The 20,290-nt window shown below is 42.4% G+C and overlaps 1 protein-coding gene across 4 annotated transcripts in view; it reads right to left on the bottom strand.

Moving 5' to 3' along the window:
* Positions 1-397: 397 nt before the first annotated feature.
* The window catches only part of TRAM2 (translocation associated membrane protein 2), a 32,897-nt gene continuing 13,004 nt past the window's right edge, over positions 398-20,290 (bottom strand). For all 4 annotated transcript variants that reach the window (XM_069975960.1, XM_069975961.1, XM_069975962.1 and 1 more), the window contains 10 exons: positions 14,225-14,288; positions 12,036-12,145; positions 11,596-11,712; positions 11,025-11,083; positions 10,439-10,523; positions 7,818-7,888; positions 6,542-6,646; positions 6,155-6,298; positions 5,827-5,996; positions 398-5,494 (listed from right to left, as the gene is read on the bottom strand). In XM_069975960.1, the coding sequence (XP_069832061.1) occupies positions 5,421-5,494; positions 5,827-5,996; positions 6,155-6,298; positions 6,542-6,646; positions 7,818-7,888; positions 10,439-10,523; positions 11,025-11,083; positions 11,596-11,712; positions 12,036-12,145; positions 14,225-14,288 (999 nt within the window). In that variant the 3' untranslated portion in view covers positions 398-5,420. The remainder of the gene's footprint in view (positions 5,495-5,826; positions 5,997-6,154; positions 6,299-6,541; positions 6,647-7,817; positions 7,889-10,438; positions 10,524-11,024; positions 11,084-11,595; positions 11,713-12,035; positions 12,146-14,224; positions 14,289-20,290) is intronic.

Consider the following 20,290-nt stretch of genomic DNA (forward strand, 5'->3'; position numbering starts at 1 on the left):
AATCAATGGAACACTATCATAGAGGGGCTAGGGTTTCCTTCCACTAAGGGTGGGTCGGCCCACCTCCAGTGCTTCTGCCTGGGCCTAGTAGTACAGTCACTTTAAACCACGTCCACTTTTATCAAAGTTTCCATAAACTCCACCCCTTTGCTGTTTGGTTCACAGGGCTGAACAGTGATATGTATACAATGATGGCCTCCACATGATTCCAGGCCTTCTCAGCACCGGTAATCGGTGTGAGGTCATCAATGACATCACCAGGGTCTCTAGTAACCACATAAATGCAGGAGAAGCCTATGAGGTCTGTAGTCGTAGTTGTAGAGAGGGGGTGGGGAGTCCAGAAAGAAATTATACATATAGAATATGTTATATCCAAACAATCACACAAGTTTGCTTCTACACCTTTTATTTTCTGAAAATAACTGTCGCTTTACAAAATTGAACAGTCGTTCGTATAAAATGTTTCCCTCCCCTTCCCATGTTCAACAACATAAAAAGTAACATCATAAGAGGAGAGCGATAAAGGCACTTAAAGAGAACAAGATGGAGGCCAAACGGTGAAAACACGCAGATTCCCTTGAGGTTGTTTGGTCCGTTGTAGAATTACAGTTGTTTGTGCATTGATTGGAGACATGTAAGAGGCGTACGAGACGAAGAAGACGCCGACTAAGGCTACGTCATCAGAATGACCTCAGGAAAAAAAAAAAAAAAAAAAACAGCTGGTGCCGTAAAACACGCCTTGCAGTAACTGCTTCCAGGCTGTGTAGAACTATGGTGCTATTAAAGTGCTTCCAACTGGTACCATTTCAATACTGCCTAGTGTCCATCCTGTGGCAGAACTACCACTCCTAGCACAGCCTAACAGTCTGTAGTTGTCAGGGCATGCTGGGAGTTGTAGTCCAGCTACAGCAGGAGATTTGTGACCTACATATATTGTACGAACTAGAATACCATACCAACCCCCACATTTTTCACCTACTTTGTCAGACTAAAAAAAAATTTCTAACCTGGTTTACAGAATAAAGGATCCCGTCACTTTAAGATGATGTCATTACCATGTGCTTTGCAGGCTCCTTTAAGGAAGGTGAGGAAAACATGGCTGCAGCCTACCAGAAATGGCTGCATATATGTCCATGGGTGGTATCCAGTATTGCAGCTACAATACCACACACAAGCCACTTGCTGTTTCTGGAAGAAAGCAGTTATGAAATACCTTCAAAAAGTAAGCAAGATTAGAAATTCAAGGGGAACCAATTGGAAGAGCCATACCGTGTAAAGTTATATCCAACCAAAAATGTTCTCTGTAGATACATTATGGTTTCATGAAGATGATAAGCCACAACTGGTGTTGAGCAGAGTTGCCAAACTGTTTGGGGTCTGCAACGTTCTCAGAACCAAAACACTACGCATTCGATTTCCTGCGGCTGGAGAAGTTAGATGCCACCCTAGGGAGTCCGGGAAAATTTGGATACAGCCATAGGCCAGAAGTCAAATGCCAAGAACTTGGGTTCAAAAAACTTTGGAGAACATTGCAGAACCCGAACAGTTCAGCAATTCCGCTCAACGCTATCCCTGACTCTACACCACTTTAAATTCCCAGGACATAGAGTATCAAGATCGTATACTGTGTCAAATTCCCAGCATGCCACGTTCCATTAAAGTGACCACGTTCCTTTCAGTTTCCAAATTTACATTCATATATTAAGGGATTCAAAAAGGTGCTGTAGTCCCATCAAGTTTCCCCAACTGATCCTCAGATTGACCGGTCCTTCAAGTAGTTTGGATTTGGGAAATTGTTAGAAATGCGATATCAAAAGATACCACTTTAAGGTCTTCTGTTCCCTTTATGACATGCTAGGAAAACTTTTTGGCAGATTTAATTATGTGCTAATGACCCTTCTCAGCCACCGTAAAAGTTATATGGACAATTACATTGCTCACCTAGAAAGCTAAGAAAGTAACCCAATAAGTTCAATCAGATGATTTTTTTTTATAATTGGTTCCCATGGGTTCCATGTTCTGACTGCAACTAATTTTGGAATTAGCAACACAAAATGTGACTTTTACAGGAAAAATGTTCTAAACAAAACCTACTCAGCAGTTCCAATTCTGGTGGATACAAAGGGGTGTGGCTAATATGCAAACCCCACCCAAAAGTGGGAATTTTGAGGGTTTTCCAATGGCAGGGAATAAAAATAGAAGAAAATGGCTGCCATATTTGTTGTTACTAGAGATGAGCGAACCTCGAGTCGATCCGAACCCGAACTTTCGGCATTTGATTAGCGGTGGCTGCTGAAGTTGGATAAAGCCCTAAGGCTATGTGGAAATCATGGATATAGTCATTGGCTGGATCCATGTTTTCCAGACAACCTTAGAGCTTTATCCAAGTTCAGCAGCCACCGCTAATCAAATGCCAACTCGAACCCGAACCCGGTTTGCTCATCTCTAGTTGTTACCCAAATCATAGACCCACATTCAACTGGGACTTACACCAGTAATATGGGTCTATACACACACATCCATTACACTCTTCTATAATTTAACATGAGTGCTTATGGGTGTTAAATTACCACAAATACACCTAAAGGATAGCAAATTCCCAATAGGATAGCCCCTAATAGGCAGTAGAGAGCACTGCAGAACACAAAGCACTGACATGTCGCTGCCTAATCACATGATCCAAATTCCTTGTAAACATCTGCATTGGTCAGTGTGTAACACGCCATATGCAGGCCCTAGAATAGGATACAACACTAACCAATCACCTTAGACCTTTTTATAAGCCTATCTTCCCAAAAAGTCAAGTCATTGGTTGTTTCTTTTGCTGTTCTAAAAACAGGATCTAATAGTACTAAATTGGATTGTCAGTCTGTTTGGTCAGATATGATCCAAGCCTTGTTAAGAATAGAAAAAACAAAGCTACTTTCCTAAACAGCGCCACCCTTGTTTTCAGTTCGGGTGCAGTATTGCAGCTCAGTTCTATTGAAGTGAATGGAACCCCGCTGTAATACCACACACAACCTAAAGACAGATGTGGCGCTGTTTTTTTTCAGAAGAAAGCAGCTGTGTTTTAATAACCCCCCTTTGGAGCTGCAGGTTAAAGCAATGAAGGTAACCTGTCACAACTCACGTGTAATAGAACAGTCTGTTATGCTAGAAGCCGAGTGTCTGCTGTTACCTAATTTATGATGGCAGGAACGGTCGGACTTCAACAAAGCTGGTTTGAGATTCTAAACTCAAGCTAAATAAAGACAAACTGGTGGCTTAGTGTCCTAAGATAGTGACAGGTTCCCTTTAAAATTAAGTCATGTTTTATGCTCCAGTAACATCCAAAGCTGCATAGATAGATAGATAGATAGATAGATAGTGAGTGCACACACTAGGTGGGCAATGTGTCACTGTGCAGAGAAAACCAGTGAAGAGGATGCAGCACCAGTCTCAGGGTGGGTGGGAGATGACCTCTGGGATCACCATGGTATGTGCTTGTGCTACCCATTTAATAGGTATATTAAAAAAAAAAAAAAAAGTGTACGTGTCTGGGGTCAAAATAACATTGAGTGTATAGTCATCTGCCCTAATCCCCGGCTGTTTCGAGTACATCATGGTTGCTGATGGGGCGTTATTACGATCAGGGACAGTGAGAGTCAGTGTGATATGTGGGTGGGGGGGGGGGGGGGGGGAAGAGATGTGGTGAGGGGAGTATTGGGGCAGGGGAATATATTTATTTTTATGTGACCTGAGTAATGTCCTCTCTCTTTTTTTTTTTTTTTATCCCCCTCCCCCCCAAAAAAAAAAAATATATATTTTAGGTGCATGCAAGATGACATCATAGTGCCCAGTAATGTTCTGAATGCAGCTTTAGATGTGACTGGAGTACAACAAATGAGAACTCCAGGCTGGGGTGATTTTTAGCAGAGTGCTGGGGAGGGGAAGGATGAAAGTAGTAACAAGTTGTTACCTTACCCTTTCCTGCGCTGGTGCCAGTATTCCGCAGGTCCGGTCCCATGGGGGCCTGGGACGTGATGCATTAGGCCTGCTCAGCTAGTTAGCGGTTGAGGAATGACCCCACTATGGCCGTTGACTGGCCTTAACACGTCACGTCCCAGGTCCTCGCTCAGACCCAGAAGCAGGGGATCGGAGCTGAGGGATACCGGCACCAGCGCTGGAGCGGGGAAGTGAGAGCATGTTACTTCTTTCATCCTCCCCAGCACTCTGCCAAAAATCACCTCAGCCCGGAGTTCTCTTTTAAGATCAATGCAAAACGAGTACTTGCAGTGTTACTCACAATTATATAGATTTAACCTGTGGTTATAATTATTATTGATGATCAATAAGGCAATGTCTAAAAACAGCACCTGACTAGTCCATGATGGTGTCTGGTAGTGCAGCACAGCCCAATCTAGTATATGAGGCACGCTCCTCTTATCCTGGACAGGACATACTGGCTTTCATTCACCAGACATGTATAATCCTTGGGTGCTCCTTAATAGCAACACAAGCCATCATAAGAGTCTAAGATCTGAGTTGTCCAAACATGAAGTCAGAGGAACCAAAGATGAGATATCTGCTCCGTGACCTTCAGCATACAAGGTCGATTAGGTCATGTGAGGTTTATTGCGTTGAAAGTTATATCCAGTCGTAGGTTGACCATGCTCATCCAGATGTTATGAGGTACTTGTAATTCTCCAGTTCATACAAAAACTTCCAATGGAGGACAGAAGATTTAAAGGAGACTTCGCTTACTAACTGAAGGAGCTTCTTTTAAGGCCAACAGATCCCACTCCCCATACGACAGATCCTTGAGGAGCTCAAAAAACCCTAAATTCTTTAATTTGCAGTGAAAATTGATGGCTAGGTTCCAAACAAAATTCAAAAATTTCCTTTCAAAGAGAAAAAAAATTTGATTGGTTAAAGTGGAGATGAAAAAGGGCAAGGCATTGAAGGACCCCAACATGGAGCCCTACAAGGTAAGACACACAACAGTGGTGCTTATATGTATGTTGTAGGATACAATGACAGCACTGAACGGGCAGTGAATGGAGGTAGTGCCCTTATGGAACGGCTGATTGTATAATCGGCATAGGAAAAAAAAAAAAAAAAATCTAAAATATTCTGTGCAAGGGTGTAAAGAAGAGGAAATACTGTAATCCGCCCAGAAGGAGGGAATGTATGCTTTCCGAGGCTCGAGGGTACCAGGAACGGGTTGAAGGCAAGTTCGGCACTTAGCAGAATTTTAGTATTTTTAAATACCATAACAAAAAGTTTCTAATGAGGATTCTTACAAGGCACTTTTTTTTCTAGCCCAAGGGGGCACAGAAGATGACAGAATTTGGGGCACAGTTCTAGTTCTGTTCCTCAGCGTGCCCCTGATTCTCTGTCACATAAGGGTTTGGCTTTGTTTTTAAATGTTTCATTGTTTATTACGGAGACTTGATTTTTTTCGGTCGAGGTGTGGATCCATTCTCTGCTTTTATCAACCCATTTTCATGATAACCTAAAAAGGGAAAGAGAAAAACATGAATCCCAAGTTAAATGAGCAATGTTCTGGAGCTACAAAAAAATTTTACCAAAATTTTTCTAAATAAAACTTTGGCCAACCCCTTTCCATATGTCCTAAAAGAACTCCAGAAAGTATAAAAAAAAACAACATATAAGCAAGTCTAATCTTGAAGAAAATACAACGGGAAATGTTGTCCTCTCAAATAGACAACCAATGGTTCCATGGCCACTAACTCTAATGGGCCACCAAGCCCCTGACACAATTGGGCAACCTCTTTTTGTAATACAAAGGCTTATAGTTGATTTGTCCTAGACTATGACTCTTACCTGAATCCCTTTTAAGTATCTTGACCTGTTGCTTGGCCATCACAGCTACGGGAATCCTCTTTTTAGCAGCTTGTTCTTTACAGCACTCTCGCCAACGACGCAACTGGAAGTGGATGAATCGCCACATCATCCAGGTCTGTGACACGCACATCATGAGCAACACAATCATCCTGGAGGAGAAAGAAGTCCAAGATCTTAGAAGGCTATTCCAGGAAACCAGTAAGGCCACTCTGATATTAATAAAAGTCCAAAAAATCTTGAGAACTCTCAGTTCCTACCCATAGTATTATTGAATATGAATATAGGTGATCTCAATCATACAGCTTACCTGAATAGTAATGTATTGAAGTTGCCTTTGTCTGGGTTGAACGTGTGGATCTCTGCTCTAGCAAGCCCAAACCCAATGGTCAAGACAGAGAGGGTGAGAGTGAAGAGCCGGGTGACCACAAACACCACCGCCCAGGCATTAAAACTGAGAAACACAAAGAAGACTTGAATCACTTGACGTATTTAGCCCTAAACAATAGAGGATCTATATCAAAGCTCGTCTCCCAATCCCTATCTATCAATGACAAGTGACTACTGTACTTTCATGGTTGTCATTTCCTCCAAGTGATGATAAACTAGAGTACTCATTCATTGACAGAACTTGAAAATTTAGAAGTAACACCCAGAATATTGTACCACTGGTCACGTTATGCTCCACAATACTTACAGCTTTTGATTGTTTTCATCAGTAAAATAGAAAAGCCGGGCAATATGGAAGAGGAGCTCCGCAACCGACTGAAGTAAAAGCAAGATCAACCCCAAACGGGTTAAACTGTAAAGAGAAGCAAGAAAGTTACTCTGGAGGCGACATCCTGCTCGTAACGCCAACTATTTTCTGCTTGTGTTTTTGTGTGGAGAAAAGACACTGCAACCAAGGTGGCCCATTGTTTTTATTAAGGAGCCCCTAAAAGTGCAAGATGTAATGAACTTCCTGAGGTGGCCTTGGATTTCAGGCACATATTTACTAGCCATTATGGATGCAGATTAGTGTCATTCATTGGAGTAATTGGTGGCCAACACTTTCCCAACTGCAACAGGTTTTTCTATTGAAACCAACAAATGCAGACCGACTGTCCTCCTATTATCTGCTATTGGTATAGCCTAATAGGCTCCAAAATATAAAACAGCAGGGTGTTTACGTCCCCAGCTTATGCCATAGCAACCCACCAGCATACCACACAACTATTAAAGGGATGCTAATAGGTTTGCAAAGGAACCCCCCTTCACTTAGATGCCATGGTCTGTAGCAACAACAGCATCCAAGGGGTTTAATAGCCAATCCTTACATTTTTAGCAGCATTTATTTTAGGACTGACATTTGCTGATGATGGTGTGAGCTCAGCTCCTGAACCCTGTCAAAAGCCAGTCCTGGACACCTTTGTCTGGTCCCATGCTGCCTCCATAGTGACTTCTCCACAGGTATACACTCTGTTTAGAATAGGTTAAAGGGGAAGCTCACAAATCAACTGGTGCCAGAGATTTGTAACTTACTTCTATAAAAAAAAAAAAAAAAAAAAAATCTGAAGTCTTCCAGTACTTATCAGCTGCTCTATGTTCTGCAGGAAGTGGTGTATTCTCTCCAGTCTTACACAGTGCTCTCTGCTGCCACTTCTGTTCAAAGCAGTAGAAAATCCCCATAGAAAACATCTCCTGCTCTCCAGACTGTAAAAAAAAATACCACTTCCTGCAGGACATACAGCAACTGATAAGTACCAGAAGACTTGAGAATTTTTTTAATAGAAGTAAAATTACAAATTTCTGTCACCAGTTAATTTAAAATAACTTTTTTGGGTGAACAACCCCTTTAATTGCCAGGATCAAACGGGAAAGCTGCTCTCGCTAGCGATCACGTGGGGGCAGTCATAGGACATAGCTTTTGATGTCCTATTATACCAAGGTGTAAAAATGGGTTAAAACAATGCAACGATGGCAGCAATACTTACTTGAGTAAATAAGCTCCTCCTATATGAAGTAAATAAAGTACAATGTACTGAAGCTGCCGAGGGATTTCCTCCTGAAAATATAAAAAATGTTTCAGACAGATCTATAGACAAGCTTAAAAAAAATAAAAATAATTTATTTATATATATATATATATATATATATATATATATATATATATATATATATACACATACACACACATACATACATATATATATTATATATATACATATACATACACACACACACACACACACATACATACACACTCTTCTTTTTATTATTTATTATTTTATATTATATTATATGTGGCCATATATTCCTGCCTCACACACGTTGGCACAGAACTTTGTCTTCTGATATCCGGCATCCGGCTTATACAACCATCCATTTACTAGAGCAATGATGGCAGCAGGAGAGGAGCGGGGTGACCTTGTGGGAGGCAGTGACCTGTTCAGGCCTTCAGTATATTATGAAGCCTCCACCACATTGGCTCTGTATGGCGGTATTACATGGGTATTTGGCCACTACTCTGGCAGTCTCACAAGTTCACCCTATTACTGTTTTTAAGCAATACTGTGATGGCAGGATTACTTCAGAGAAGCCGTCGCGGCTTCTTGGCTTTAATACTGAAGTGGCTACAAGCGGACAAATCACAGCCCAACCCGGATACACTCAGCGACATGTGTCTTGTACACAATGGCGGCATGTATAGCCAAGCCGACAAAGTGGTGAAGTCCACATCCTGCTCCAGCTACACACAATGTAATTATCCGCCCAGAGCTCACCACAAGTGGCCGGGACCGTAGGGACTGGGCTGTCATTACTTCACCAAGCGGTCTCCTTCCCCAGACACATATAAAGGAGACCGTGTCCTTATGTCAAGTTCACAAAGCAGCAGGGACGTCAATGGGTACCCAGTGACACACCACCCTATATAGGGCCATCTTATACTAACTCTGGAACTAGCTAGGGTAAAGTGCATTCATTCTTATGATGACTGCCACCTCAGGATAACAGGTATTAACAGTGAAAATTCACATCCTAAAATCACATGACCGATGACAAACAGTCAAACAATGGCAGTTCAGCTATGGAAACCAACATGTCCAAAATCTGAAGTCTTCCAGTACTTATCAGCTGCTGTATGTCCTGCAGGAAGTGGTGTATTCTCTCCAGTCTTACACAGTGCTCTCTGCTGCCACTTCTGTTCAAAGCAGTAGAAAATCCCCATAGAAAACCTCTCCTGCTCTCCAGACTGTAAAAAAAAATACCACTTCCTGTAGGACATACAGCAACTGATAAGTACCAGAAAATTCACATCCTAAAATCACATGACCGATGACAAACAGTCAAACAATGGCAGTTCAGCTATGGAAACCAACATGTCCAATAATACCGCTTGCTGAGTAGTGACCAAAAATATATTTGTATATATTATAAAGAGCTGGGCTGGCACCGCAAACAATAACGACAAGGAGTGCTAGTTATCCTAACCTAAACAATGTATACAAACAACAACAAAAATGGCTGTAAAAAGTGAACTGCAACTCCTGATCAGGAGGTGCAGTTCACTTTTTTCAGCCATTTTTGTTGTTGTTTGTATACAAAAATATATTTGGGCTGTTGCTTAGCAACAAAGAACATGGCGCACGGGTGACACCATCAGACCTCCTGGTAGTGCCAAAATTCAGGAAAAGGGTTGGTGCAGTGCATTCACATGCGCTACCTAAACTTTAGGTCCTGGTTAGAGATGAGCGCAACTTGAAGATGCTTCAGTCCGATCATTCAGCATACGATTACCGGTGGCTGAAGAAGTTGGCTGCAGGCCATAGGCTGTATCCATGTTTTCCAGGACTCCCTAGGGTTGCATCCAACTTCTTCAGCCGCCAGTAATCAAATGCTGCACATTCAGAGTAAAGCATGCTCAAGCTGCGCTCATCTCAAGTCCTGGTCACCAATGAAGGCTAGGGCCCATGACTAGGCCATAACTACTGGTGCCATTGTGCAGGAACAGACGAGTTGTCCCCTACTAGAGTAGAGAGCAGGGCCCGAGGAGGCAGAGCATGACACAAGATCCTCTTGGGTGTTGGAGAAGAAAAGGGTCATGACACCACTTTGTGGTGGTGGTGGTTATAGTGGTGGACATGCCATATGTATCCTTTTTGGCCTTGTTGGAGGAGGAGCATGACACAGGGACTCTTACTAGTATGCTCTTAGTGGGAGATTTATCAAACATGGTGTAAAGTCAAACTAGCAACCAATCAGATTCCACCTTTTATTTTCCAAAGAGTCTGTGAGGAATGAAAGGTGGAATCTGATTGGTTGCTAGGGGCAACTGAGCCAGTTTCACTTTACACCATGTTTGATAAATCTCCCCCTTAGTGTCTGAGGGGCGGAGCATGACCCATGGGTTCAAAGGGCATACCAGTAAAAATCCCTGTGTCATGCTGCTTCTCCAACAATGCCAAAAAGGACACCTGTGGCATGCCCACCACCACATAGCGCCCCCCTCAGACACCAAGCATAACATGAAGAGTTCCATTAAAATACTTCCATCATACAAAGACAAAAAAAAATAAAAATGAAAACATTGATGGACAAAAATAGAGCAGCCTACCTTCTTTACTTTTTGGAAATATAACTCTGGCAGGGCGTGCAGCCAATATGCCAGCTGGAACAGGTAGAAAAACTTCACTTGAAACCTTTAATTGAAAAAAAAAAAAAAATATATGATATATAATAAATACACATATAGTGGCACCAAGTTCTGCAAAAATCTGTGTGTGGGCTTTTCTCTCTGTCTCCCCCTCCTCCCCCTCTCCCTTCTGAGACGGCTGATGTAAACAAATACCGGGCAGGCTTTATCTGCAACATTGTAGCTTCTTTGTAATGCTGGGAGGGATAATCACAGTGAGTTTATTAGCGACTTGACCTCATAACACTCCCAGCATTACGAAGAAGCTATAATGTTGCAGATAAAGCCAGTCAGGGACTTGTTTACATCAGCCGTCTCAGGAGGGAGGGGGAAGGAGGGGGAGACAGAGAGAAAAGCTCACGCACAGATTTTTTGTTTTCAGCAGAAAACAGCAGCTGAGAAATGGAGGAAGGAGACTGGATTGATAATAACAAGTATGGATGGAATTGTTAAGTCTCACCATGGGTAGCAACATATCAAAAAGTCACAAAATAACCCCGACACTTACGGTAAATATACATGAGGATAACTTTCCCATAGGGTCTTTGGATTGGATAAATAACCTTCCTAGAGATAAAGAAAAGAACACAGATTATATATAATTTTTTACATGTTTTGTATAAGGGGTTAAATGCAATCTCATCACCGCACAGGATAAATCTACACACAATCCCAACTTTACAAATACTATTTGCAATTCAAATTTTAAACACATCCAGAGCTGCATTCAAAATTCTGCTTACCTCTCATCACCTTTCAGATTACAATAACACCTGTCAATGTTGCCGGCTGCCTGTATGAGGCACATGTGCTGTTTTACATTGTGAGAGAATAAGTTCTGGGGTCTGAGGTCTTTTTGAGACCATAATACTAAGATCATACAGTGCCACACCTCGGAAGCCATAATGGCAACTATGCAACAGGGACCCCCTATTATCATACACCATGTACTGTACTGACTCCTAAGTACAGCAGTAAGCTCTGCCTGGCACCATCTTGGACAACCATTGTCTCTAATAGAATTAAGGGTCCACCATACCCCCCCCCCCCCCAATAGTCCACGTCACTACAGTACTCACCGACGCTGCAACGTACAGACTCCAAAACATGGAGGCCAGATGAAACGCCGACAGCTGCCCGGATTCATTAAAGCGGCTTTGTTTTACCTTAGACAGGTGGAGTCGCCTGTTTATTTTCTGTGGAGGTCATGAAAAGAAAATGTGGTATTTTCTATGGTATAAGCGATACTTCCTGTGACTACCTCAGTATATGAGGCTACATGCATACACAGAGTGGTCACCCAGACAGGAAGTGGTGGCTGCTAAGCAACCTGAAGTATCACAATGGAGAAAACACACATACATAGACAGACAGACAGACAGACAGACAGACAGACAGACAGACAGACAGACAGACAGACAGACAGATAGACAGATAGACAGATAGACAGATAGACAGATAGACAGATAGACAGATAGACAGATAGACAGATAGACAGATAGAATGTTCATCTACTTACATCTAGGATGTATTCCTGGACAATGGCGTGCAGAATGATTGCAATGATAACATAGAACAATATGGTGACCAGATCCTTCGCACCATAGTGATAGTAGACGATCTCACCATCTGGAACGCAAAGAGAGATCAGCGTGAAGGATTAATTCTTATTCACCTTAGGATATAATCTCTCTAAGGGTGCGTTCACACCTACAGGATCTGCAGCAGACTTGATGGTGCTGATTTGATGCTGTGTTCAGTTATTTAAATGGAATCTGCTGCAGATCTGCTGCGGATCCGCAGCAGAAAATCAGCTGCAGATCCTGTAGGTGTGAACGCACCATAAGGGTGTCATTACACAGAGAGATTTATCTGAGATGCCAGGAATGGATTTGAAGAGAGGAGAAATCGCAGTGTTTCCTTTATGACCTGTTCCCTGTTTATAGTCTGTTCCTGGCTTTGGCTTCAAAAATCTGTCAGATAAATCTCTCTGTGTAAAGGCACCCTAAGATGGTGGTTCACAATCTGCAGCCCTCCAGTTGTCGCAAAACCACAAGGCATGATGAGAATTGTGGTTTTACAACAGCTGAAGGGCCGCAGGTTGTGCTTCACTGGTCTAGCGAAGAGGAATCAGAACTTTCTATACAGTCAGTTATGAGGCAGGTGGTGAGGACTGGCAAGACTGATGTCAGATCTGTAAAGTTACACATACAATAGTTATAAGGGAATTTCCTTCACACCTACTATAGTTATACTTGTAGGGCTCAGTATAAAAGGGGTACTCAGGCGAAAATCTTTTTCTTTCAAATCAACTGGTTTAAGAAAGTTATATAGATTTGTAATTTTACTTCTATTTAAAAATCTTAATTCTTCCAGTACTTTTCAGCTGCTGTATGTCCTGCAGGAAGTGGTTTTTCTTTCCAGTCTGACACAGTGCTCTCTGCTGCCACCTCTGTCCATGTCAGGAACTGTCCAGAGCAGTAGCAAATCCCCATAGAAAACCTCTACCACTGTAGACAGTTCCTGACATGGACAGAGGTGGCAGCAGAGAGCACTGTGTCAGACCGGAAAGAAAACACCACTTACTGCAGGACATACAGCAGCTGATAAATATGGGAAGACTTGAGATTTTTAAATAGGAGTAAATTACAAATCTATATAAACTTTCTGAAACCAGTTGATTTGAAAGAAAAAGATATTCGCTGGATAGCCCTTAATATATTTGTAAATACAACAATTATCAAACTACCCTCCTTCTCCTGAGATATATATATATATATATTTTATTTTTTTATTATTATTATTTTATTTACAGTAAATACATACTATAGCTCTGTATGTCTACATTATAGCTATATAAAAATATATAATCAGGAGATGTAGGGAAGAGTGGCAAATGGTTGTATATGCACAAAAATATTTTAACTCTGAGCCCTACAAGTATAACTCGATGAGCAACATGGGAGTACCCCTTTAACAAGATGGCAATATCAACCATAGGGACTCCCGAAAGTCACTTGGCATTAACCAAATTATTGTCTTGATACAAAAGTCACCCTATTGCCTCCGGAGCGCCTCCTTGTCTTCCCCAGTCAATTTCACATAAAATAGCTTTTTACCATATTTTTAATATACTTTTGATCCTGTATGAATTGGTTGCTGGTCTTTGTACTCTTTCCAGCCCCAGCACATCCTCTCTGTGAACCGATGCCCAGAAGTGAAGAGCACATTGCAGATGCCTCCGCACCAATGCTTTGTGAAGTGGTAACATTAGATCCCTTTCTTGTCAGTCCATGCCTTTTAATACATGACAATATCCTGCTGGCCTTACATGCAGCTGACTGACATTGTGCTGCCATTTAGTCTATGATCTACAATTACCACAAGATCCAAGTGATATCCCAGTGTTACCCTCCCCCTAGGATAGAGGATACAGCAAATGCCGGGACACATTCAGTGTATTGTCGTATAAAAAGTACCACAGCAGCTTACATAACGTCAAACAGCAATAGGACATTACACCTGTAAGGCCATGAACAGCAGAGCCATCAGGACTATACAAGAACTGTCATAGTACCCATAGTCACTGAGGACAGGTTTGGCGCTGTTTCACAAAGAAGGAAAAAAAATAATTTCTTTCTAATCCTGGATAACCCCCTTTAACTATACTTCAAACTACCGGTAGTAACTTATAGAAGGCCCGCTTACCGAGAGACTGGAGGCTGCTGTTATACTGAGGTAAGATGAAGATGAAGGCAGTTTTAGCAGTGACCTGTAATGGAAACAGATATAGAATCAGCCTAAAAAAGGAACCTGACTTCAGCTTGGAAAGTTCAAACATATAAAAAATGTTTTAATAATAATAATAATAATAATAATAATAATAAATATTTTTTTTAACACACACAAAAAAAAAAAAAAGTCTTTCCTGTCAATAACGGCCATGATTTTATCATGATCAGTCTTCAGTGATTCCAATTGAAGTCAATGGAAACAACAGTTGTTAGTTCACACAACGCATTGAACAACATAACTCATGACATTAAAAGGGGTTATCCAGCGCTACAACAACATGGCCACTTTCTTCCAGAGACAGCATCTCTCGTCTCCAGTTAAGGTGCGGTTTGCAATTAAGCTTCATTCACTTCAATGGAATGGAGTAGCAAAACATGCACCGAGACTGGAGACAAGAGTGGTGCTGTCTCTGGAAGAAAGTGGCCATGTTTTTGTAGCTCTAGACAACACCTTTAATTCGCGTTGTTCAGACAGTTTTTTTTTCAATTTCATTGTTCTTTAAAAAAAAAAATGTTAAATTCAATGGACCGTAAAAAACAAACAAACAAACAAAAAAAAACCACACCATCATTTAACTTGAACTAGAATAATGTACAGGCGGCAATGATGGCTGCCAAAGTATGTTAAACAACGACCGTTATTTTGAGTATTAAATACGACCGTTTAAAATTGTTGGGTGAACACGGCCTAAATCATAACTGTAGGTAAAACACGCACAGTAGTGTCAGCCATCTGATGGCCGCCAGTAAACAGTTAAAGTCAGCATTAATTACATTTAATTAGTTTTAAAAAATTTCATTATTTTACTAGCGGCCCGAGGTGCGGGCGCGGCCCCAGAACCAAGTAATGAAAAGCTTCATTAGACGTGCAGATTATGTCACATTTATGGCTGGAGCCTGGAGGTATTTGCAGGTAACGCTCTCCAAATAACTTTCTCCCCAAAATATTCTATGTAAAATATTGTTATGGAGCCAAATTAAACACGGATGGCGAAGAGGAAAGCATACGGCGGCGGCATACCCGTATGTCACCTGTTTAAGGCAGATCCCGCTATGATGGGCTTAATAGATAGAACACCATATGACAGGCTGCCTTGTAATGCTAACATTTGCCCTGTAGGGGTCGCTGTAGGGGCAATAGGTGGCACAACATGGCTTCCCTTGTGATAACAGCTGATCAGGGGGTTAGAGATGTCAGACTCTTTTTCAAATTGATTTGTCTTGGTGAAACTAGAAAGACTATACACCATGTCCAGATAGGATAAACTAGTGTTTAGAGCTATGCAGAAATTATAGGGGTATTCTGGGTTGATAAAACTTTTAATATGTGGCTGGTTAGGGGGTAAAAAAATGAGTGTTACTCCTCCTAGCCTGCAACTCTCCTTCCATCACCTTCTGGTCCTTCACAATTTTCTGATTGTTTCTGTTTTCAAGACAAGTGTCCCAACAAGACCCGTCCACTCGGCCAATGAGTGACCGAGTGGGCAGGTCCTACGGAGAAAAAGGACTAGGCACTCAAGAGGGAAAGAGAGTAGGCGAGTATCATTTAATTTTTACCCTGTGCCGATCCACATATCAAAAGCTTTCTCAACCTGAAATACCCCTTTAATCACAGAAATATCCGGTCTAGAGATGAGCGAACCTGGAGCATGCTTGAGTCCATCCGAATCCGAACTTTCGGCATTTGATTAGTGGTGGCTGCTGAACTTGGATAAAGCCCTAAGGCTATGTGGAAAACATGGATATAGTCATTGGCTGTATCCATGTTTTCCAGACAACCTTAAAGCTTTATCCAAGTTCTGCAGCCCCAGCTAATCAAATACCGAACGTTCGGGTTCAGATGGACTCGAACCCGAACTCTGTTCGCTCATCTCTCATCCTGATAATTTGTCGCAATGAACATTTATCACCGCTCCAAAGAATGGAAATGCAACGGTCAGGCCTAAGGGTCCCATTACACGGGATGATTATTGTGTGAAAAATCGTTTTATTGTTCAAATTTAAAGGATAATCGATCTGTGTAATTGCAGGCAACGAACGTTGATTTAGATCTCAACCTAAAATTGTTAATCATTCGCTGTAATTCCACGTTCGTTCCCTCAAGTTCCGCATTTTTTCACTGATCGCTCAGTGTAATTGCACATTCTTTGTAATATGGTGGACGATTTCAGGTTAACAATAAATAATCTCGTTTGCGATCATTAGTCGTTAAAAATCGCTCCGTGTAATAGGACCCCAAGTGCTCCACTGTAACCATCAAAATAAAATAAATACATAAAACTTTTGACATGTGAAAAGTGTTTCAGTCAAGGTCTAAGGGGGACATTTATTAAGAACGGAGTAGTCATACGTCGGTCTTAAATTAGGCCCCACCCCCTTTTCTGGCTGAAGTCACTAATAGGCGCACGCCTCTTAATGAATCTGGCTAGCCGTGCGCCCAAAGTACCAAATATACACCTGCTAGATGCCTGCGAGCAGGTGTAAATGTGCCCAGGCCAACGGCTCTTGAGCATGCAAGGCTGTGTGCCTCTCTCACTACTATGTCTATGTAGGCAGAATGGCCCCATAGACTTATTTTGGCCCCCAGCAATCAGACATATCACGATCCCATGGATGATGACAAATGGCGATAGATAACCCTCCATATATGTTTTATTACAGGTATTTTACTACGTAAAACTGACAGAGCGGGGCTTGTGGATATTCAATAATTTCAGGAACCAGCGCCAGGCAGCTGCTGCCAAAGCAAATAAGATCAGGGGAAGCACCAGAACAGACCGAGAAGAACCTGATGAGGGAAGATGTAGCAGCATATAACCAAAGGGATGGGAGGACTGTAGAAAGAAATCATCCATGTGTGGAGGACGGAAGGCTTGGTCATCAATATAGAATTGAAGATGGGTAATTTGTTGAATAAGTTAGGATGCCTTTACTGAAAGGTTGCAGAAGATATAAACAAGACCCAGAGACTTAAAGAGGAACTCCAACAATTTCATAAGAAAAAAAAAAATACAGAAAGCACATTAGGTGCACTCACCGATCACCACAGATTGTTTGACACCTTTCCCACTTGTCTACGCTAGTTTTTCCCACTTAGCTTTCCTAGCCCCGTGTACCACGTGCAGGTCCCCCGGCTCACACGGGTCCCTACGCTAACTCCACACCGTGTCGGTCAGTGACCAACAACCCCGCAAAGCGTGCACATGCAGGGAAGGGAGGCCATGGAATGGCCCTGCAACCCCAATGTCACAGGACCAAACCCAAAATGCCCCACCAGAACCCGTCCAGCACCACCGGCGGGGAAGGCTGCCCCCAAACACCACAAGTATGAATATGATATTACACTTACCACTGCTGCTCTCACAGAATGGGATGTGTAGCCGTTCCTTTCTCTCCATGTCGTGTTTTACAGTTCTCCCTTTTCTGAACAGCTCGCACTCCTTTATAAGACCCACATGACCAAAATTAGCGGGATATGCCTGTGCTCACATGTCAATACCTTAGGTCTTCCCCATTCTGTGTCAGCAGCAGTGGTGAGTGTAATACCATATTCATACTTGTGTTGTTTGGGGGCAGCCTTCCCCACCGGTGGTGCTGGCCAGGTTCTGGTGGGGAATTTTGGGTTTGGTCCTGTGACATCGGGGTTGCAGGGGCATTCCATGGCCCCCCTTCCCTGCACGTGCCCGCTTTGCGGGATTGGCGGTCACTGACGCTTTGTGGAGTTGGCGCAGGGACCCGTGTGAACCAGAGGACCTGCACGTGGTACACAGGGCTATTATGGTTTGATCAAATTATATACAGACACCCTGGTGTTGATTTTTAAAATAGGCCAAGTGGAATTGGTGTCAGCCATGGATGGGATGTGCAGCCGTTCCTTTCTCTCCATGTTGTATTATAGTAGTTATATTCTTGTATATAGGAGCAGTATTATAGTAGTTATATTCTTGTATATAGGAACAGTATTATAGTAGTTATACGAACTGGAGAGAATGGAACGGCTGTACATCCCATCTATGGCTGACACTAATGCCGCTAGGCCTATATTAAAAATCAACACCAAGTGTCGGTATATGAATTGATCAAGCCATATTGCCCCGTGTACCACCGCGCAGGTCCTCTGGTCCACACGGGTCCCTACGCTAACTCCACACCGTGTCGGTCAGCGACCGCCAACCCCGCAAAGCGTGCACGTGCAGGGAAGGGAAGGGAGGCCATGGAACGGCCCTGCAACCCCAATGTCACAGGACCAGACCCAAAAAGCCCCACCAAAACCCAGCCAGCACCACCGCATGGGGGCATGGGGGTTGCAGGGCCGTTCCATGGCCTCCCTTCTCTGACTGTGCACGCCTGCGGGGGTGGTGGTCACTGACCGGCACAGTGTGGACTTAGTGTAGGGACCCATGTGTATCAGATACCTGCACGCGGTACATGGGGCAGTGTGGCTTGATCAATTCACATACAGAATTCTGATGTTTTTTATGCAGCCGAGAGGTACTAGTATCAGCCATAGGTGTGAGGTGCAGCACTCTTTTTCTTCCCTGAACCATATTATAGTAGTTATAGTCCTGTATATAGGAGGCAGTATTATAGTAGTTATATTCCTGTACATAGGAGGCAGTATTATAGTAGTTATATTCCTGTATATAGGAGGCAGTATTATAGTAGTTATATTCCTGTATATAGGAGCAGTATTATAGAAGATATATTCGTGTACATAGGGGGCAGTATTATAGTAGTTCTATTTTTGTCTATAGTTGGCAATATTACAGTGGTTAAATCCTCCACCCTGTACAGCTGATGTCCTGCTTTATGCCTGGAATAGCTCTTTATAACAAGTGTTAGGCGTTTTACCCATTTTAAGTTCTTGTAAATAGATGAGTTCCGCAAATAGATGAGAAATTCTTCCCAACCAGGGAAATTAACCTTCTCCTAGAATCCTCTCTCGTCTGACACTTTGCGAGTTGTACATTTACCATATTTCTTTGAATGCGTTCTTTATACGGTTACTTAGCAACAGACAATCAATGTCCGAGACAACACTGGACGCAGGAGTCTGGGTGAATCTTCTCACAAGATCATATTACCAGGGACAAGATACTTTCACAGGAGGGTTTGGAGCACATTGTCTGCCTCACGGTAACTGGGCCTGAATACCACCATTCTTAGGCTACGTTCACAACTGTGAATAGGGCCCCAAGATGTGGAATTTAAACACACTATTTTTTTTTTTTAATTCTTCATTTAAAATTTTCTTTCTACAGCTCCTATGCAGATCTATGCATCTCCAAGGTAACAGACAACAAATCCTGTGAAGTCTGATCCCACATCAAGTTTCCTTCAATTAGTCCCCTCTCTCTTCTTAAAGTAGAACAGGGTCAGGGACTTATTTTTTTAGAACACCCAGGGAAGGGGTGAGTGAAAAAAAACCCCCAAACATCTGCTTATCTCCCCGACTCCCGCTGTGCCGTCTGGATTCTGCCACTCAAGTCCCCGGTGACCGGACGCTTCCTGGTCTTAAAACACGACTTTGGATGTGATATGGGAAGCAAGTCCTATATAAATGGGGGAACATAAGGCTCCTTGATGCATCACCATAAAAGTAGCTACATAGGGACACTGTATGCCACTGCACAAGGTCCATCTTTAGAGGGACTTGATTTTTTTGTTGTGCTTTATTATATATTAAGCTGTCTGTACAGGACTGAAAATGTAAAAACTGGATGAGTGGATGAGTCAATAGTCTACTACTGCCACCATAACATCAAGGCATACAGGATGTTGGTAATTGTATATTTAAAGGAGAAGTCCGGCAAATTTTTTTTATTAAAGTATTGTATTGCCCCCAAAAGTTATACAAACCCTTATTACAGGAAATGCTTATAAAGTGCTTTTTTCCCTGCACTTACTACTGCATCAAGGCTTCACTTCCTGGATAACATGGTGATGTCACTTCCTGCATAACATGATGATGTCACGACCC

The sequence above is a fragment of the Dendropsophus ebraccatus genome, chromosome 6 (genome assembly GCF_027789765.1).
Source record: "Dendropsophus ebraccatus isolate aDenEbr1 chromosome 6, aDenEbr1.pat, whole genome shotgun sequence".
Lineage (NCBI taxonomy): Eukaryota > Metazoa > Chordata > Amphibia > Anura > Hylidae > Dendropsophus > Dendropsophus ebraccatus.